We start from the raw sequence: 20,737 nt of genomic DNA, 5'->3' as shown, positions 1-20,737 counted from the left end.
TCAGTAGTTCGTCAGTGGGGGATGGCACGGAAAGCCAAGAAAAAAAAACTGGAAGGAAGTTCCAGCTTTCAAGCGGAAAACTTGGGATCTAACGAAGAAAGCATTCAAACAGACACAAATATTAAGAACTCAGCCCACTCAACGGCAAAGCAGTCTTTCCAGAATATAGAAGATACTTCCCTAAGCCAGGAATTGAGTATAACAGACTCCTTGCAAAACATCAACCATAAACAGAATGAAAGTAGCCTTAAAGGCTCGTATTCCAAAGGTAGTTCCGCCAAACATACTTCAACAGTAAACTCATTTGAGAACGAAGGTCAGCTATCCAGCATCGAATCGAAATCTAATTTTGTTTCAACCAATACATATCCATCTTCCACTAGACAAAAATCGGCAACCTTTTCAGGTGGTGCCACTATCTTATCAAGTGAAGATTCTTCGACAGTAAATGATTCGTTAGAAAAGTCGAAATCCTCTGAAAGCGCTTTCAGCGCCACACTTTTGGAAGAAAAGGTTTCTCTGAGAGATGACAAGTTACCTGAACCAACAAAAGATTTTATTGAATCTTTTAGCTCAGTAACTGGCAATACTACTCATACTCAAGACTCGAGCCTACATTCCACGAAGAATATAGATACCAGGGGTGAAGATTCTGAGGCAACTTTTATCCAAACTATCGAATCGTCGACTGAACCGGTTGAGACCGCAACATCTCAACCTTCCCCTCAGACAGAACTTCCTTTAATTCACGTTACAGCTGGTCACATCCCAATAATTCCATTAAATTTTGAGCAAACTACTGAAGGTCGTAGGAACTCTCCATCCCTCATTCATGTCGCTGATCCCCATGAAAACAAATTCATCTATTCAGACAATTCTGCCGGTATTTCGGCTCACGCTTTTGAGACTTTTGATAGCAAAGTTTCAACAGGGGGTAAAGAGGACCAAACTGAGTTCCAATCCCGAGAAAATGCTGAAGGTTCAAAAGTGTCCCAAACCAGTCAAACCTCAATGAGTGGTCAAAACCAAGTAAATGAGGAATACCAACGAAGCGATAGCACATCAACGATTTTTGCAAATACTCAATCTGGAACCATTCCCAAACCATACCCTGAAATCCCTCCAGATTACGTTGATGATAATTACGAAGCCCAGCTTGTAGATAGTTATGATGCCGAAGATGGTTCAGGATTTTCGGATTCGATTGAATCTGAACATCAATATCGAGCAAGTTATGAGAATACTGCCAAAGACTCTAACAAATATACCAAGAATCATTTCGAATCATCCCATGTATTTTCTTCCCGTATATCTGAATCATCGTCTCAACCAACCAACCCTCCTAGACCTGGTCATAAAACAACATTCACAACCAGACCTCGGGGTCGAATCTCGTCAACAATACCATCGTTCCAAGAACCTTACAACAACGAAATCCCTATCTACTATCGGAAAGGTAATCGAATGAAAATTATTGGTGAGACCAGGACAAAAGATTTTCCAGACTCACCGATCATTTATATCCACAAAATTGAACGGGTTAACGGAGTAACTACAGAATCATCATTCAACTCACAAGCAAACCAAGAAATTTCCTTCAGCTCTGCAACTCTTTTCGGTGGGTTCACAACATCTCAAGCAATCCACAATCAAAAAGGATTCACAACCACTGAACCTACCGAAGCCATTGCAGAACTCCCAGAGAAGGTTACCAATGCCCATACTCACGGTAACACACCAGTTGTAGTTGAAATTATTGAGTCGACAGTGCCAGACAAGGAGGTTGCCGAAATATTAGACATGCCACTAAATGAGCACACAATGAGTATACTTTTATTAGCTAATAGTAGTGGCATTGCAGAAGGTTCTGAAGAAGAGAAAGCTAAGTTAACTGCTACTAACACATTAACCGAACAAATCGCTAGTAAAGCTAAGGACGAAGAGAGAGCGGAAGGAGGAGAAGAAGATGTTTTAGGTGCCAACAATAATAGCAGTATTTATCTTGCTCAGCAGCAACAGTCTGTAGATTCTGCTTCATCAGGTGCTTCTACAACTCTAGCAAATATTAACAATGTCATCTTACAGCAGCCCGCGAGCGACGAATCCAACCAACAGCACGATGAACAATTGGATGTCCAAAATCTTGTCCTAGATTCTAATCTTGACTCAACTACTATCGCGAGTGAAACCATTCCGTCCGAGGACCACTACCTTCGGCAACATGAGATTGATATCGCTGCTGCTTCCCAACATAGGCTCTTCTCTGAGGGCGCCAATTCTCTCTCCAATGAAGTTACAGATGGTCCCTCACTATTTCAACAATCTCTTGAAACTTCTTCAACCTCTTTGGAGGTTTCTCGGTTTGAGAGAAATGATTCAAAGGAATCACAGTTCACTAATATAAATGAGGAACTAATGGCTGAAGATCTTGATGCAGATAGCAATTCTGTTGGGGCTGCAGATCAGGTTGTTAAGGAAATACCGACAACGGAATATCCTTCCATAAGTGGTAGGCATTCTACGTCTGATGAATCTTTGAAAGAGGTCGAAATTCCATCACAAACAAATATACCGATAATTTCAGTGACAGAAGAAGCAATTACTGCTACAGCTGTAGCTTCCGGTGCTTCCCAGAGTTCTCTGGATGAAACTAAAGAGACGAACTCAGAAGTCAATGTTCCCCTTACTAACGTGCCGTTCCTTGATGAAAAAGTACAACAGACGACGGCATATCCTTCTATGAGCCAGGGACCCTACGCTTCTGGTGAATCTTTGAGTGGTAATGAAGTGTTGTCACAAACAGAGGAACCGATTTCAATATCGGAGGAGGGGGGCTCTGGCATCACCACGGAAAGAAGTTTTTCCGAACATTCTGAAAAGGAATCTGGAGAAACGATTCTCGAAGCGAACTCTTCCTCTAGCAGCTTATCCTCCAACAGCGAAGAAGTCCAAAATACTTTAACTGAAGGATCAAATATTCGTAGCAGTTCTTTCAGTGGTTTGAGTGAGTCCAGTGAATCTTCCAACACGGAGCAAAATACTGCTTTAAATTTAGAGCATGATTTGACAAAATCAACAGTGAATAGTGAAGAGACCATTGAACACAAAGATTTATCAAGCTCACAGGAAGTGAGAAATATCATCGATGGATTAGTGAAACTAAAAGACCTAGTAGTAGACCGTATTGAGGAGACATATGTCCCAACAGGTGTGCAGTCAAGTCAGGAATTTGACGAAGTTCAACCATCTTCAAACGCATCAACTGAAACGAGTTCAACTACCTCTACTACCAGCCAGGAAGTCCCAATTGCTGAGAGTGATGTTAGTGGTACACCCAGTATAATTGATATTTCCTATTCTACAACCACAAGTCATCCAGAAGTTGAAACGACAACAGCGCAAGAAGAGATTAAAATTGCAGTCCAGCAAGCAACCACAGATGAAAATACGTTGCTGTCAGCTGATGTCACTGCCACCTATGAACCCGCCCCCACCATGTCACACGAACTCTTCGATGGATTAGATGCGGAAAAAATCAATGCTTTGCTTGCCGAAACAGATACAATTCCGTCCGTTGAATCGGCCGATGTTAGTCAAGATCCCACTGAAGAAATTGAAGAAGTGACAAAACCTACAATCACGGATTCTTCATCACAAGAAGTAAAGAAAGTCAACAGTGACGCCGTGAACAATGTAGAGATATCCGAAAATTCGCAGAATACATACCAATCACAAAATAAACTTTCTTTGTCTTCCAAGACCTCTCAAGAAAGGTCGAACATTCGGACTAGAACCCAGTCATATTATAGTCAGAGAAAAACATCAAGCGAAACTCAAAGTGGAAGCAACAAAACTAGGGAATACCTCACAAATCGAAGCAGAAGTCGCAATAGGTACCAAAAAACCAGGACCGAAAGTCAGAAAGCTACTCCATTCACCGCTTCGCAAGCTTCACAAGAACAATCCTCTTCATCCTACAAAAAATTCTCTCGGGAGCGGACTGGAAGCTTTAGAGGACGTGTTACATCGAAACCTAGTACATCGACCACAAGTGCCGAATCCGGTTCTTTCGAAGGTGAAGTAACATCCATTGAAGATGTGGATCAAACTTGGTCGCACACAAAGGCGATAAGCGGGGAAGCTAAACAGGGAGCCGCCATGCAAGAAGAAGTAAATACTCAAGAAGTAACTACCCAGAGCATCGTCTCAGTTGAAGTAAATACCCAAGAGGTAACTACCCAAAATGTTGTTTCAGTTGAAGAGATTGGAAGTGAGAAGGACACTTTAGACTACACAACAGCCCGACCTTCAGTAAGCGACTTGCCGTTGAATCAAAATTCCGCGGAACTGCTCCCTGATGAGCGAACTTCAACTATTCAACCTTCAGTAAGCGATTCTTCGACTAGCCCAGAATTCACTGAAGAACATTCCGGCGAAAGAATTTCAATGGAAGTAACCTCTACCCCTGCAGTCGAACTTAGTCAAAACACTTCCCAGGAGAACCAAGTGATCATTGAAGAAGCAACGACATTGGCTTCGGTACCTGCCGATCTTTTGGGAGACGTTAACTCAATCGAAGGTGACTACACGACTCCACTTCCTAGCCAAGAATCATCAACCTCAGATTTGAGTCTATTGAAGGGACATGCCATTGACGAAGCTTCTTACCCATCAATGGAAAATGCAGGGGTAACAACTGAAAAGTTAGTTCCTGAATTGAATGAAGAAATACCCACAGGGGCACCACCAGAAGCGGTTACTGCATCGGAAAGTCTTGCACAAAATGAGCCTTCTCCGACTATTGATATGCCCGAACAACATGAATCCACAGTTTACACTCAAAACTCCGAAACATCCTTCTCATCAAAAATACATGAAAGTGGCCAAATCCTTGACGAAGAAAAAATCGATCAAGCAAACGCGGTGGTTCCAGAAGTAGCACCAACTATTACTTTAATGGCAGAAACGAACAATCTGACTGAATCATCCACAGTCGACGAAGCTTTAGAAGTAGCAGGCCAGTCCAGTGAAGAATATATAAGCCCTTCAACAACGGCGGTGCTTCCAGAAATAACACCAACTTTTGCCTTAACGGCAGAAACGAACAATCTGACTGAATCACCCACAGTCGGCGAAAGTTTAGAAGTAGCTGACAAATCCAGTGAAGAATACATGAGCCCTTCAACAACGAGCCTTCCTAGCAGACCAACTAAACCTGATCATTCGTCTGAAATTCAAAGCACTAAATATTCGCGAACACGGGGAAGAACCCGGTACGATTCTCAAAAGACATCATACTCCAGTTCTAGAAAAGCAACTGAAGGACTATCTCACGTTCGTCAGTCTTCCAGATTTAAGTTTTCTTCTCAACGAAGGACTAATCTGAGAAATTTCACTGAAGTAACCACAACAACAGAGAAAATCACACCATCCACAACTACAACTCAAATCCTGGCTACGGATGACCCAAATTTCGTAGGTACTTTTGGTAAGGTTATTTACCAAGAAAGTGCTGAACAAGCTGACCTAACAATGCACGAAGAAGGGTTCATGTCTGATGTTGGAAATGTTGCTGATATTGTGCCAACTAGCCCTCAGATGCTTTTGGTGGAAGAAGGTGAAGCGACAACGATAAATCCTAATATGGTTTGGGGACCATCTGCTGAAGAAGCAACCAGAAATTTGACGAGCGAACAGGGGTCAAGCCAGAATGTTTCCCATTCTGAGGAAACTTACTCGATTGAAACTCATGCTCAAAATGCACTCGATAATGAAAAAGAAGCACTAATCCCGTCGATGTTTGGCACTGAACAATATGATACTACAACTGTTGAATCCTTTATTTCTGCTGGAGCAACTGGACCTAATTCAGATAAGGTGGAACAATCAACTCAAAATGATCTACCCCTTGAAAGCAACTTTACCAGTGTAGAAACACCCATTGAAACCACTACTTCAAAAATGTTCGAAAAAGAAATTGAAAAAGTTGAAGCAATGGGAGAACTTGAAGAATCTCAGCATCAGTCAGTTGCTAAGATCACTTCCTCTAATACGTCGGAACTGGAAGTTAACCAACAGCAAGTACAAGAGGATCTCACTGAAACAACCACTATTCTCCCGGACATTACAAATGAAGACATTAATCACCAAAAGAATGTACTCGAATTCAACTCCTTCCAAACGGTAGAACTAGAAGCAAATCAGCACAAAGCATTAACCGACGAAAATGTAGTCACTACGGTACCTCCTCCAGCAGAAAATGAGCGAGTCTTGATTTCCGAAGAACCTCCGAAACTGATAGAAAAAAGCGAACCTAATGACGAACAAATTATTAGCGATCCAGTGACTACCACTTCTCCAGTGATACAACTAGAATCAGGTTACGAGCGAATGGAGTTAGGTGAACAACAAGTACTTATCACGAAGGAGGAAACGAGCAGCTCTATCGCCTCAAATGAAAGTAGTTCAGAATTCGTTCACAAGGATGAGACAGAAAATTTCATCGGCGCTACAACTGAGGCCATTGTCGAATACACCACCTCGGTAATAGGCAACGTAGAAACTCCTTCTACAACAGCATCTCCAACTAGTTCTGTTAATACAGAAGGATCTATTGGAATTGAAACACAAACCGATGTTAACAGAATTGAAGACCACACAACTATCATACCTCCACAAACTACGATTCCTTCCACGGCTTACTCTGGAGAAAGTGTAGAAAGCGAAGAAGGCAAGTTTATTATATCTAATGCTGCTGACAGCCAACTTATATCAACTGAAAATTATACCATGTACGAGCAAACAACTGAACAATCAAGTTTCACCACTCTTCCAATCTCTGAGTCTACTTCAAGAAATCTTGTTGAGATTACACAAGAAGAGCAACATAGTGCTTCAATTTCAACACTTCAGGAAAACAGAAGTGATTCAGAACAGATCGCAACAAAGAGCGTGACCGAATCCTCCCAGGAAAGCCAAGCAGGAAGCAGCTCAACAAAACTGCCTACAGTTGAGAGTACTACCCTTCAGCCCATTGGTGAAATATCTAGCCAGGAAAAATTGAGCTCTATGGTTGAAACCCATCTTCACACACCTGAAACAGTTAAGCAGCAAACGCATACCCAGGTGTTAACTGAAAGCAGTTCAAAGGCTATCTTTGAAAACAATACTTCTGAAATAACTGATGAAATACTACCCCACGCCACAGACCCTCCCGTGGCCTTATCAACAGAAGAATATGAAATTTCTACAGAGGCGACTACCTCTGCTCTTCCTAAAGGAAGCCACACTACAACCACTGAAAAGTATACTGAAGCACCCGCCCTTGAGGCAATTGTCAGTCAAACAGCTGCAGCTACAACGGAATCGGCTCTAAAAACAAATGAACTGTATGAAGAGCGAGTTCTTCTCACCCAGGAACCGCCATCTACAACTACTCAAAAATCAATTAGAAGAAGGCCAACACAATCATCTGAAACAACACTGGCCGACCAAGAAATTTTGCGGTACTTCCAGAAGAAATACAGTCAAGTAGTAACAGAGCAAAGTCGACACGAAGCTCCCCAATTAGATGTACTATTGAATGAAATCGGCTATGAAAATGTCGATCAGCAAGTTGATCCAGATTCTCAAAGAGCAACCAAACCTTCATCATTGGTAAGCATTCCATCTACAACACCCTTAGAACATCTTACAACTTCGCTTACTACTGAAAAATACACTACTACTCCCACCACTACAACTACTAGCTCAACCACAGCTGCTACCACTTCTTCTTCATCTACTACTACCACAACAACTACCACTTCTAAACCACTACCTGAAGGAGACCAGGATGATCATGTTGCAAAAACTTCATCCGAAAAACCAACAGAAGCGAGTCCGGTAACAGAAAATGTTCGAAGTAGGGTCCTGTCTCCTCTTCAGAAACTATCATCAAGGCGTGGTCGCCCATACAATCCGAGATCAAGGATTAGTTCTAGAATAACGACGGAACGAAGCTTAGGTGATACCAGTGAGCGATCGACCCAAATTACCATTAGAACCACCTCAAGCAGTGTGCGCAATCGATTGAACAGATTCCGTAGCAGGACGACGGCAGCACCTGCATCTACTACCTCAGCAGCTGCTCAGGATGCAGAAATTACTCAGGCACCGAGACGCCTTGGACTGCCAACAAGAGGTCGTCAACGTGTTACATCACCAACAAGTAGACGGAACTATTCGCCCAACATATCTAGGCAACGAACTAACTTCAGATTCCGTGGTGCCTCTACAAGCACAACAACCACAACCACAGAAACTCCAAACTACCCAGTAGGATTCGACCCAGAAACTCCAGTAATTCCTGAAAAAATCGAAGTTTCTACAACAGCAAAAGCACTGGAGGAAGTAAAACCTCAAGAGATCCCAGTATCTACAGAAGCGCCAGAGCTCCCGAAACCAATCGAAGTGCCAACGACTTCGGAGACTCCTGTAACTCCACAAACTTCAGAATTGCCTGAAGTATCATCAGTGCCCATTAAGGATGAAAGTTTGAATACCATTGAGAACGTCACGCCTGAACATACATCTACTACTCAAGCAACTTCAGCAATACCTGAAGAACCTTCCACCACTCAAAGATCGACAACTACAGAAGCAATCACACCACCACCAAACACACTTGGTGTGAAATCAAGGAAGGTTCTTAGAAAACCAATATCTAGCAGAAATTTCAATAGACAATCCTCTACTTCACAAAAGGAAACCTCTCAAATAACTCGTAAACGGGTTGTTCTTCAAAGAAAGAAACCCAAAACCGAGGACTTGAATCCTGTAGAAGTTAATTCCGAAGCACCTCAACAACCACCTACAACCGAGAGTACCCCAGCTCAAGAAAAGCCTTCACGACCACGAAGGCCTGGTGGAAGAAACCGTCTCAGAAATCGTAATAAACAAAGAACTACTGCTCAGCCATCAGAAGAATCACCAGCTGCGCCTGGGGAAGAAATTAAGCCAACAAAGAAGCCGAAACCCAACTCACGGAGATTGGGTCGCCCAAGACCAAAAAATAGAACACAAGCTGCACCGAAGTTTGTAAATCAGGATGAAGTTGCTGAACCACAAGGTCCCGCAATAGAATCATCCACCGAAAGCAGAAAACGAGTCTCCTCAGTTTCTCGTAAAAGATTCCAGGCTCGAACTGCCGCCTCGCGCTTTCAAAACCCCCCCAAGCCCACTAAATTAGAATCTGATTCAAATCCACCAAAAGAAGAGATTGAAGAAGCACCCACCCCTAGTCAAAATGAAAAACCCTCCACACAAAAAAACGGTAATCGCAAGAGAGTAGTCCTTAAGCGATTTCGGCCGCGTTCCGAAACTAATGAAGAAGTCCCAATCCAAAATTCCAATAATCCTGTAGAGTCTGACGATAACGAAGCCATTACCAAACTGAAACCTGTTAATAAAAATGAGGAAAAGGTTATAGAGAAAAAGCCCGGGCTGCAGAGAAGAAAGGCTCTTCGCCTTCGTCAGAAGCAAAATTTTCGGTTACTAGCCTCGAAAGGCGGGGCGATACGTGATTCCGCCGGTGAGAGCCCTCCTTCGCAGAAAGATCCTTTTGAATCCTTTGATCAAATGACGGATGATACTTCTAACCTAGAGTCTGCAGGGAGTTCTAACCAATATGTGACTGCAAACTATTATGAAACCCAAACCTTACCAACTTACGATATCGATATAAACTATGCTGACGAAAATGAGGAGCAGGATCAAAATGAAGTTGATTTTTTTGAGGAGGAAGTAGAGGACACTACTTTGGATGCGACAGATTCTGTCTTTTCTGTTACCACTTCTCTTGAATCTATCGTCTCTTCATCATCATCATCCCCAACTTTTTCTTCTACTACTGCTAGTCCTATCGATGATTCTACTAGCGCTTTCGCCATACCATCTGCTACTTCCACTACTACGACTGAGTCTACTCTTCTTTCTTCATCAAATCATGGATTACATTCTTCTGATTTAACGCTAAATCTAAATGAAGAAGAGTTTGTTCAACAGGAATACCAAATAGATAAGAGACTTCGTAAACTTACGGATCAAATAACGACAACAACGGACGCTACTGATAAAGAGACAACAGTTGTTGATAGGGGAACTACCAAGTTCGCTTCGAGAAACACCACAGGTATATTTTCATCAGAAGGCTACGTGACGAGAGTAAATCGAAAAGAGTTGATTGGTTCTACACAACCAACCACTCGAAATAAAACCGTGACCACTAAGCGAGTCCTTCCTGACAGCAAGGTAACCTATATTAGAACATTCCAATCTAATAGGGAGTCTACCAAACAGTCGTCTCAGCAAGTTGGCTCTGAAACGGTGCTCATTCGTCAAAATTCTGATAGGAAAGGCAATGCCCTACCTGTTAGAACCAACACCGCAAATGATCTGAATGGCGCTGGATCTGGTTCGTATGAAGAATTCGCTGACATTGATGACGAAACAACTATAAGAACTACTTTGATTTTTTTAAAAGGACCAACACCGAGCTCGAAAGTGTCTAGACCTAATGGAACGGCTGGGTTTAAGTTTAAACTGCCTCAAATAAACTATGATATAGAAGAAGAGGAGGAAGTGACGGGCAGTGCCTTGGGAGGCCACAATGAGGTTGGAGCCTCAAGAGGGTCTACAAAGAGCGGAGATCTAGAAGACGACGAAGAAGATGAACCCAGTAAAGAGGAATACGATGATTACCAAAGTGACGAGGAAGATGAAGTGACTGATAGCTTCCTTTCACGCCTTCTTTCTTCAATGAAAAGGATATTCTCTAATGAAGAAACCGATGAGGACACCCCGGAAACAACAACTAGAAAATATGTCACCATCACTAGACCAAAAGTTACTACCGAATCCGCGGACGATGCTGAGCCCACCACGCCTTTATACGCACAGGAAGAAAATGAAGAAACTACATCCGATTCTGATAAACCTGGCCGAACCTATACCACCCTTTCCAGAACTTCCGGCTTGAAAAAAACAACACTAGAAACAAAAGGAAATGAAAAAGAGAATAGTAATGAGAATACTAACAATGGAGTGAAAGAAACTGTGATAGCAAACAATGGTAAAGGAGGAAAAGTTTACTCGTCTATAAATCGAGTTCAAACTTCTTCAGTTTCTAAGGATTCAACATCTAGCGAAGTATCTGGTGAGACAGAAGAAGAGGATGAAGAGGTAGGCAAAGATTCAGATGTCATCAAAGGTTCAAAATATACTACTATAACCCGGAAAAACAATGCCTCCAATACAATAGTTGAAAACAAAGAAACGGACATAGAAGAACTTGATAACGAAGAAGGAACGACAATTTCTTACAGCAGTACGCAACGTACACCAACTGTATCTCCGGAAGAAGAGAAAGATTCAACGGAACACATAGAAGGCAACATAATTTCTCTAGAAGAACAGCAAGACCTTACACTTTTCAAAGTCTCTACGGCGACGTCCAAATATGTCACATTAACTCGAAATAGGGTGTCCAGTAATAAAACAGAATCAGAAACCTCCGAAGATGACTTTGAAGAGCCCGGAATATCTCAAACTGAAGCAAACACATTTACTTCGGAAAAAGAAAACTTCAACAATGAGGATGAGGATGAGGATGAGGAAAAGCAAATTGGCATAGCCATAGCTTCACTCAATTCAAATTCAAAGGAAGGTAATGGCATAAAAAATATAGTAACATCCAGGAGAGTCTATTCGATCCCTAGTCGAAGAAGACTTTCAACAACGACTGAAGCTCTACCGAACCCAGAAGAATCGACGGAAAAAACATTAGCTGTTACCCCACAGAGGGTGCAGATAACAACTAGAGGCAAATACAAATTTCGCAGTTCAACTTCCACATCTACCACTGAAATTCCTGCCCTAGAAGATGAAGAGAATACAGGGATAAGCTCCCAAGCAACACTGCGCCCCAGCACCAGAGGGACATTTACCTTTCGAACTAGAAACACTCGACCACCACTTAAACCAACAGTAGCAGTAGAAGAAGTAAATACCGCGAGAACTAGCCCGACCACCAGGAGGGCCTTTACTTTCCGCACTCGAAGCAAAGTTCAAACCACTACTGCAGCTCAAACTGATCAAGAAATCAACCAAGATTCACCAGAAGACACTGAAGAAGAGAGTGTACAGGAGAAAACACCAACGACTAGACGGTCTTTTGTTGTTAGGAAACGTGTGCGCCCAGTAGTTGTTTCTTCCAAAAATGAGGAGTCTGAACTCGAAGCTGACGGAGTCTCTGGCTTCCGACGAACTTCTTCCACATTTACACGCACGCAAGGAGTTGGTGAACTTTCAGAACATCCTATTAGTCCGACTAGAAGAACTTATGGCGCAATTAATCGTATTAAGGCGACAGCAGTATCTACAACAGAAGAACTGGAGGAAATTGATGAAGAAGAGGAGGAGGAGACCGAAGAACGCATTTCCAGTACAACGAGACGGACTTATGGTTTTGTAACCAGAAGAAAGTTACCAGTAAAGCCAACATCTGATTCGTCAACTGATTTCGATGAGGAAGAAGAAGTAGATCACTCGAACCGGGAAATCCAAAGTACAACTAGACGGAGTTATGCAAGTTTAAACAGGAAAACGTTGCCGATAGGACCGAAAACCGAGAGACCAGATAAAGTAGATGATGAAGAAGATAGTGAAGAAGATAGTGAAGATGGTCCATCTACTCCAGAAATTTCTGTTACTACTAAGCGGACCTATGGCCTTATTAATCGAGCACGACTCCCAACTAGACCCACAACTGAAGAAACAGATTTGGAGGAAGAAGCCGATTTAGAGGAAGAAGCGGAAGATACCACTTTGCAGCCGAAAATTACAAGCACAACCCGTAAGACATATAGCTTCATTAACAAATCAAGATTACCTAGCACACCTACAACAAAGGAACCAGTGAAAGATTATGATGAGGATGAAGTTGAAAATACACAAATTAGCTCTGAGACTTCTAGTACTACCAGGCGAACTTTCAGTTTCCTCAATCGGGCGAAACTTCCAACCAGACCTCCGACTGAAGAGCCGGCTGAAATTGAGAGTGATGAAGAAATTGATGATAGTCCCGTCGGCCTACAAGTTACGACCACTACTAGGAGAACTTATGGGATTCTAAATCGACCAAAGCCTTTCGGCAGACCTTCAACGACTGAAACACCTGAAATTGAGGAAGAAGATGACATTGAGGACGATTCTGCTAGCATTAAGACTCCAAGCACAACTAGACGAACCTATGGTATCCTGAATCGCAACAGGTTTACCAAAAAACCGGCAGCAGTTAAAGTATCTGAAAATGATGACAACGTAGAAGAGAAGGAAGATACTTCAGCAGCACCTGCGACAAAAAGGACCCCTTCAATTTTGAATCGTGTGAAATTCTTAAATCGTACACTAACCTCGACTGACTCTTCCCAAGTGGACAAAAAAGTCGATGGTGAAGCGAATTTGTCAATTACCTCTAGAAGGAATAGTTTGTTACTTAGTAAACAAAAAACTAAAACTGCTCCGTCAATAGAGCAGGAAACCATCCAAGATACAAACGAAGAGCCTGAAGACGATTCAGCAGAAGTAACTGAAACACCAACACAAAAGCCATTAATCGCAACGGAATCTACCTCCACAGTGTCTGAGTCAGAAGATATTGCAGGAACAACAATATCTGCTTTCAGTGATAGTACTGATCCGATTTTGGATGAAATGGAAGTTACCTCAATCGAATCGATCACAGAAGCGTCATTTAAGTTGAAAGATGAGGAGGATGAAGAGTTGACAACTGCAAGATATGTCTCAGATACTAAAGAGAATGAGCCGCTAGATATTACTGATACTCCGGAAACTCCAACCACTCTTCGTCTGCTTGACACAGTAACACCTACCCCAACACCGACACAATTCACTTTTGATCGTCAAAAGTTTATAACAAGATCGACAACCACTGCTTCTGTAGAAAAAAGTTCAACATCAAGACAGGAGGGTGATGAGGAGGTTTCAGAAGAAAATCAGACAACAAGGAGAACATTTACTCCAATTCGAAGAACAACAACGACAACTACTCAATCCCCAGTGAATGACGAAAATGAAGACGACGAGGAGAGTATCATAGAAGCATCAACAAGACGCACATTCACTCTCCTAAATCGCAAAAAATCCGCCCTCAGTTCCACATCTTCAAAAACCGACTTAGTTGATGAAAACGAAGAGAAGGAAGAAGAACCAAAAGCTGTTCCGAGTACAACTCGGAGAGCATTCGGATTCAGCAGACCTACAACTATCAAGCCAAAATCGTCATTAGGCAATTCAAATGAACCTGACAGAAACCCCGCATCACCAACAAGAAAAACATTTGGCAGCATTAAACGTGTCCAAACCATTCAAAAGGCAGAGGAAGAAACGGAAGATGAAGAAAGTAGTGAACAGTTCCAAAGATCAAAAACTAAATTTACGTCATCTAATCGTAAAACGATTGGTGAAAATTTGGGCACAAAGAGTACTTTCAGCGCCGTAACAAGACGAACCTATTTTGGTAGACCCAGTAGTTCAACAGCCAAGTATCAGGATGATGAGGAAGAAGACGTAGATGAAAGTGAAGAAGATGAGGCAGATGATGAAGACCAATTGATTATAAATAAATTTTCATCAACAAAAAATTCCGGCTTTTCACCAACGAAGCGTACCTATAACAGTTTGAATCGCATAAAAGTTCAAACCCTGACAGAGACTTCAACAATTAGGCAACAAAATGAAAACTCCGAAACTACTAATCGATTTTCCCCGGCAAATCGTCCACGCCCAAGTTTCTCTCTCAACAATTCAGTGAAAAAAGGTTTCACCAACAAGGCAGAGGCAGATGATGAGGAAGAATATGATGAGTATGATGATGAGGAAGAAGAGGAAGAACCAGTTGTTGAAAAACCGGTGCCCGTTAGAAAATTCGGGACTTTCCAAAAAACAATCAATAGCAAAATCGAAACTGAGACAATAAAGGACAATTCAGCGACGCGCACAAAGTTCGCATTCCCAACGCGCACCAAACCTATTCTTGGTATTCGTTCTCAAACTGCAAAGCCAGCACTTAGTGGGGAGCAGAACGAGTCCGATGAAGTTGAGCATGAGGGTGAGCAGCACGCTATCAATTCTCAAAATAAATTTTCACCAACAAGCCCCGGTGGCATTGGTGAAAACCTCGTTATAACACGGCAGCAAACTCAAGGTCAAGTCACTGCCGACTTTGTAAGGTCCAATAAAACGGATCAAGAGGATGAGGAAAGCGATGAGTACTACGATGACGATGAAGAACTCACCAGTGAGGAAGATAAAAAAGACAGTGCCGACAAGACATCTCAAGTTTTTCAAAATAGTTTTAAACCCTTAAGTAGTGTAAGAACAAAACCAACAGGGTCTCATCCTATTATTCCCGGTCTCCTACAATCCAATTCCAATATTGATTCTAATACACCAACACTAACCGTAACTACCAATAATTACACCAACAGCAACAATAACCTAACAAATCTTAGTGTCAATGGTCCTAATGGGAATTCGTTAATATCTAAACAATTAGTAGGTGTTGCAATTATTGATGATAATAATGATGGTAATAACACGCAATCTGTTGTTGATGTTAACGTTGATGATGATATTGGCAGCGTTAACATTGATTTTAGTCGGCCTCTGTTGCTTAATTTTAACCGACGTTTTCAGAATATCACTTCATCAAGACGTGGCGGTTATAACCAGGTAAATTCAACAACGCGTTCATCATCAACAAGATATAACTCTACAACGGCCACAGTATCACCAACTGACGATGTACAAAATATCACATCAAGTACAGTTAGTGGTCGAAGAAGAGTAGCTATCTTTAGAGTACGTCGTCCAGTTAACGGGACGAATATCAGCAACGTTGGTAGAGGAAATGTAGCGCGAACTCCAAACAAAGACTTAGGTGACAACGAAAATAGAGACTCAGACAGTACCTCGACTCAACAGACACTGACTTCAACAACTGAAAGCTCAACAGCTCCGCGTAGGTTTACAGTTAGAAGAAAGTTAATACGAAAACGACCTGTGGAAAACAGTGCAACTACTCCGCCAAGTGCAGGGTCAGGTATATCAAGTGAAACTGGATCGACCAGATTTGATGAAAATATTGATATTAGTGAAACAGAGGTGCCGAGAAGTACCACTGCCTTGCCTACAACAAGAAGGAGAAAAACATCTACAGTGCGTCCAAAAGCATTCAGCCCTTCAAGGTCGAGTGTAGGAGACGCTGAGGATAAAGCATCAAGTACAACTGAGTCCCCCGATGACTTGGTACCGACTAGACGATTCCGAAAGGTAATCAGACGACTAAAGAAACCTGCTGTTAATGCGAGCACAACTGTTGTACCAGTACTGAAGTTTGTCCCACAAACTGATGGCCGGATACATTTGCTCAAGGTTGGTGAAGAAGCGAAAAACCAAACTGTAGAGGATGAAGAAATTGTCTCTAAAGTTTTGTTGGATGTAAAAGAATCGGTTAGATCCTTTGATCCGGAAAGCACAACCCTCGAACTGGAGCAAAGATTCAATCATACCACTTTAAGTAATACTTTGGAAGTATCCTCTGAAGAACCTACTACCCAAAAGGTCGAAACCGAAACAATCCGCGATTATGAGTTGGAGACAAATGGAACTCATCCATTAGATCCCATTGAAACAATAGATGAAACAGCGAATATTACGGTGACAGATGAGGAAGAGTTGAGAATCAAGTTGCTTTCAGAAGGGGAATTCAATTTGACAAGACCACTTGAAACCACACCACTGGCCCCAACTCCAACAATTACTGAAGCTCCCGTCCTTCCAGAAGAGGGAGAATCTCCCGCGATAAATGATACATCCATCACAGCCGCTACGGAACCTAGTAGCGAAATTTCAAACACCACAATTATACCAGATGATGTATCAAACACAACGATTCCAGGCGAAGATATCGGCGAAAATGCGACAATCATCCCTCCAACATCTTCCGACGTGAGCCAAAATCTCAATGATACATCATCCACAGAATCGACGTCTACTACCACCACAACGAAAAGCAAACTATTTGCATCACGAAGACCATATAAACCAACGAAACCTTCGATTTCAGCCATCACGTCCACAGAAGCAACCAGCCCCACTCCCAAAAGTTACGTCCGTAAATATAGCACGAATTTTACCTCAATCAAATCACCAGCAGATATAGATAATCCAGTTGGAATAATTATTCCAAAGGTACCGTCTGTTCTCAAACAAACTCCAAATAAATATAGGCTGAAATCAACAACAGCTAGGACAACCCCATCGAATGGAGACGAAGCCAATGATGCCGAAGAAGAGGAATACGACGAATACACGAAGGTTGAAGAGGAAGACGGAGATGCTCCGCATAAAATTGCATTGATAAAACCAAATTATGTTCTCATAAACAGAACACCAAAGGCAGAAAGTCATCTTGAGGAGAATCCTCAACAAGGCTTGGAAGCAAATGAAGATGAAGAAGAAGATGATTCTGAAGAGGAAGATTATGATGAAGAGGAGAAAATCACTCAGCTTTCGAAATCCCAAATACCCAATGTGCCACACCCAATACCACCTGTTCATTCAAATCAACCAAATTCACCTGTGCTAAGTTTGGGTATCCCCGCAATACCGCCCGTCCTAGTCCAGCCAAATAGTCCTATTGACCTCCTTAAGATGGTGTTAGCTCCAGGTCAACTCCCACCACCAATTCCAGCCGTAAGCTTGAATACTGCAACCGAGTCGGGGGCTGTCGTACGGCTCAATAATGGTTTCGTTGGTGTACTCCAAAAATCCGAATCAAAGGAGGACGAATCAGATAACGACACAACTACTCCATCAACCACAACAACTCGACGTCATCCAACTCATCGGATAACGCGACCATCGAATAAACCACGAGTAGTGAACCGCCCCTTCGTTACCACCATCCATCCTGCTTCCCTACGACTGGCTGTAACCAGTCCTCCTAAACCCACAACCCCAGCCCCATTCCGTACCAATAGCACGCGCAATTACGAGCGCAAGTACACCGCCTCTAGTTCTACCGAAAGCACACTCTCCGATAACTCCCTTCTTGAAGATTTGAATATTGATGCACTCAATGCTAGAAATAAGAAGATATTCCAAGAAACCAGTAGGAAACACACAACTGTAAAACCTAAGACAACACAGAAAGATGGTGTAGAGTACAACATCACTGGTTACACCAATGAAACGGAGTCCGAGTCTTATTACACAACACAATTGCACAACTTTGAATCCGATGGGGAGTATGTAGGTGATGATGTTAATGGTTTTAATCAATTCCAGGAAAATGTCCTGGAGAACTCTCAACATTCTCCTGCTACACCAATACCGCCTACTTCAACCACATCGAAAATGACGACTTTGCATCATGTATTTGAACTCAGTGAGGAAGACCATACTACAACTGCACCGGGAGACACAAAAGACTATGTTCATACCGTCATGACCTCAGACCCAAGGAAGTTGGTGGAAATTAACCGAATTGTCGAAATCTATTCGAAACAGAATGTCTACAAAATCAATGTCAACAATCACACCACCCAGAATATTTCAAGTACAGAACTTAAATTAGAGAAGCTTCCAAGGGTAGACCATATAGGCGAAATTAGTCGTGCAGCATTGGTGAACTTGGTCGATTCAACCGGACGGGCCAGAAGTGAAGAAACCCATGGCAGGTCGTTGGAATACCAAGGCAGCAATGTACTGATTGAAGGACGTAGTACCGTAGCTGACTACAAACCTACCGAAGAGATTCCAGTTACTGAGTTTACACCAGTAAGAAACTCAATTCCAGAGTATCAGAACGATCAAGGAGCTAGAGCGGGCAAGGTCAATCGACATCCATTTGTTCCTGATGTCTTATCTGGTGTTGAAACCTCCACGATTTCGTTGGAGGGTTTGTTTGAATTTACTAGGAAATCCAAATCTGGTCGAGTTATAAATAGTCCGGTGTTTGCCACATCGCTTGGCGAAGTTAGACCGAATGTTATACATGAAGTTGTTCGCAGTGTTAATTCCCCACAACAAGCAACCACAAGTGCTACTTTAGCAACTACAGAACCAACGGTGTTTGCTGGTGCAACTACCTTTGCTCCGGAAATTCCCACACAAACACCTACGCCACTTTCAACAACCGAGACTCCTACAACAACGTCAACACCGCCAACTACCACTACTATCGGTCCAATCCAAACCACTGAACGACCCACCGCCAAAACTGAAAAATCAATCAACTATGTACGTCCTCTAGTGCCACTCCTTCGTCCTGAATCAAATGAATCATCACCACTGGTCATATCAATAGCAAATCTGGATAAAGTAACATTGAGTAAAGTACCACGAGATGGCAGTGTTGCGTCATCCGGACGTGTTAGTACATTTGTTCGACCAGACGGTTCGTCATTTCACACTTTCACAACAGGCGAGGGCTACACGTCCTCAGGCGCAGACTCAGAATCTACAGTTTTACAAGAACACTACAAAACTAATGAACCAATCGTACACACACAAACAAGTTACAGTAGCGAAATACATATTGTGAAGAAGAGGGTACCAAGAAAACATAGTAAACGTCGGGCACATAGGAAGCGTAATAGCAATAGTATTAGCCTAGCGAGCGGAAGCGAGGTCAGAAAAGTTTAGGAGAAGAGGTAGCGTCTCGTAGATCTTCCCGTTGGGAGGGTGGGAGTCGTTTTCCTTTTAGTTTGTTACCAAATTCTTCGAAGCGTTCGAAGCTAAGTCACTAGGTTACCACAATTTTAGGAGTTAGAGTTGTAGGACATTAGACAGCCGTAAGGCCCGACCGGTATCACCTATGTTGGGGTCCAGGGCCGTAGAGCTATAGCCTCCGACCCCGAAGCAGCATGAACCATTTGAGAAGACCCTGATGTTCACAGGGAACCAATTCCACAGGATTTTTTTCGAAACACACTGAACCGCACTGTCCTTGCAGTGTGAACCTCAGCTTAACCCCTCGAAAACGATCACTGAAATCCAACGAGAAAGACTTCTATTACCATCATTGTTTTGAACGAGTACATCGTTTTCATCAAAATACTAATTCACGCATGGCAGTTGAGTTTTTGAAGGGAGGTAATGATAATATTGTGTTTAACTCTTACTGGATCTTATTGAAAAGGAATCGGACATTGAACCTTCAGTTGGTCTTAACTTGACTGAAGTGAGCATCGGAAAGCTGAAAAGGATGCAATCTACACCCAAACAACTTGATTGGCAAACTATAAAAATATCCTAGCGAAGTGGAAGGACCACATTCAGCTCTTCTTTGTTAATATAAATTTTCAATTTGCTCATTCTGCTTTTTTGGCACGCTATTCTCTGCTTTGCACTTTTACAGCCTTTCCGAGGATTTTTGACGATAGACAAGTACTAATTGAATATCTCATTAATCAACATTTTTCAGTGTCATCCTTATAATTTTTTTGATATAAAAGCATCATTCTTACCCAGAAAATTATTTAAGAAGTCCCAAATCAGACGCTTTCTTTAAAAATGTTTCGATGTTTAGGTGCTTTTTTATTTATCATTACGAATTCCATGCGTGCCTGCTACTCATGCTGCTTCTTATCTAATCGAAATCATATATTAA

The 20,737-nt window shown here is 42.3% G+C and overlaps 1 protein-coding gene across 1 annotated transcript in view; it reads left to right on the top strand.

Moving 5' to 3' along the window:
* Positions 1–20,737, top strand: part of LOC119657034 — a 209,745-nt gene that overhangs the window by 130,923 nt on the left and 58,085 nt on the right. The window contains exon 12 of the mRNA XM_038063786.1: positions 163–19,497. Within this exon, the coding sequence (XP_037919714.1) occupies positions 163–19,497 (19,335 nt within the window). The remainder of the gene's footprint in view (positions 1–162; positions 19,498–20,737) is intronic.

The sequence above is a fragment of the Hermetia illucens genome, chromosome 5, assembly GCF_905115235.1.
Source record: "Hermetia illucens chromosome 5, iHerIll2.2.curated.20191125, whole genome shotgun sequence".
NCBI classification, from domain to species: domain Eukaryota; kingdom Metazoa; phylum Arthropoda; class Insecta; order Diptera; family Stratiomyidae; genus Hermetia; species Hermetia illucens.
This window is presented reverse-complemented; position numbering and strand designations above follow the sequence as displayed.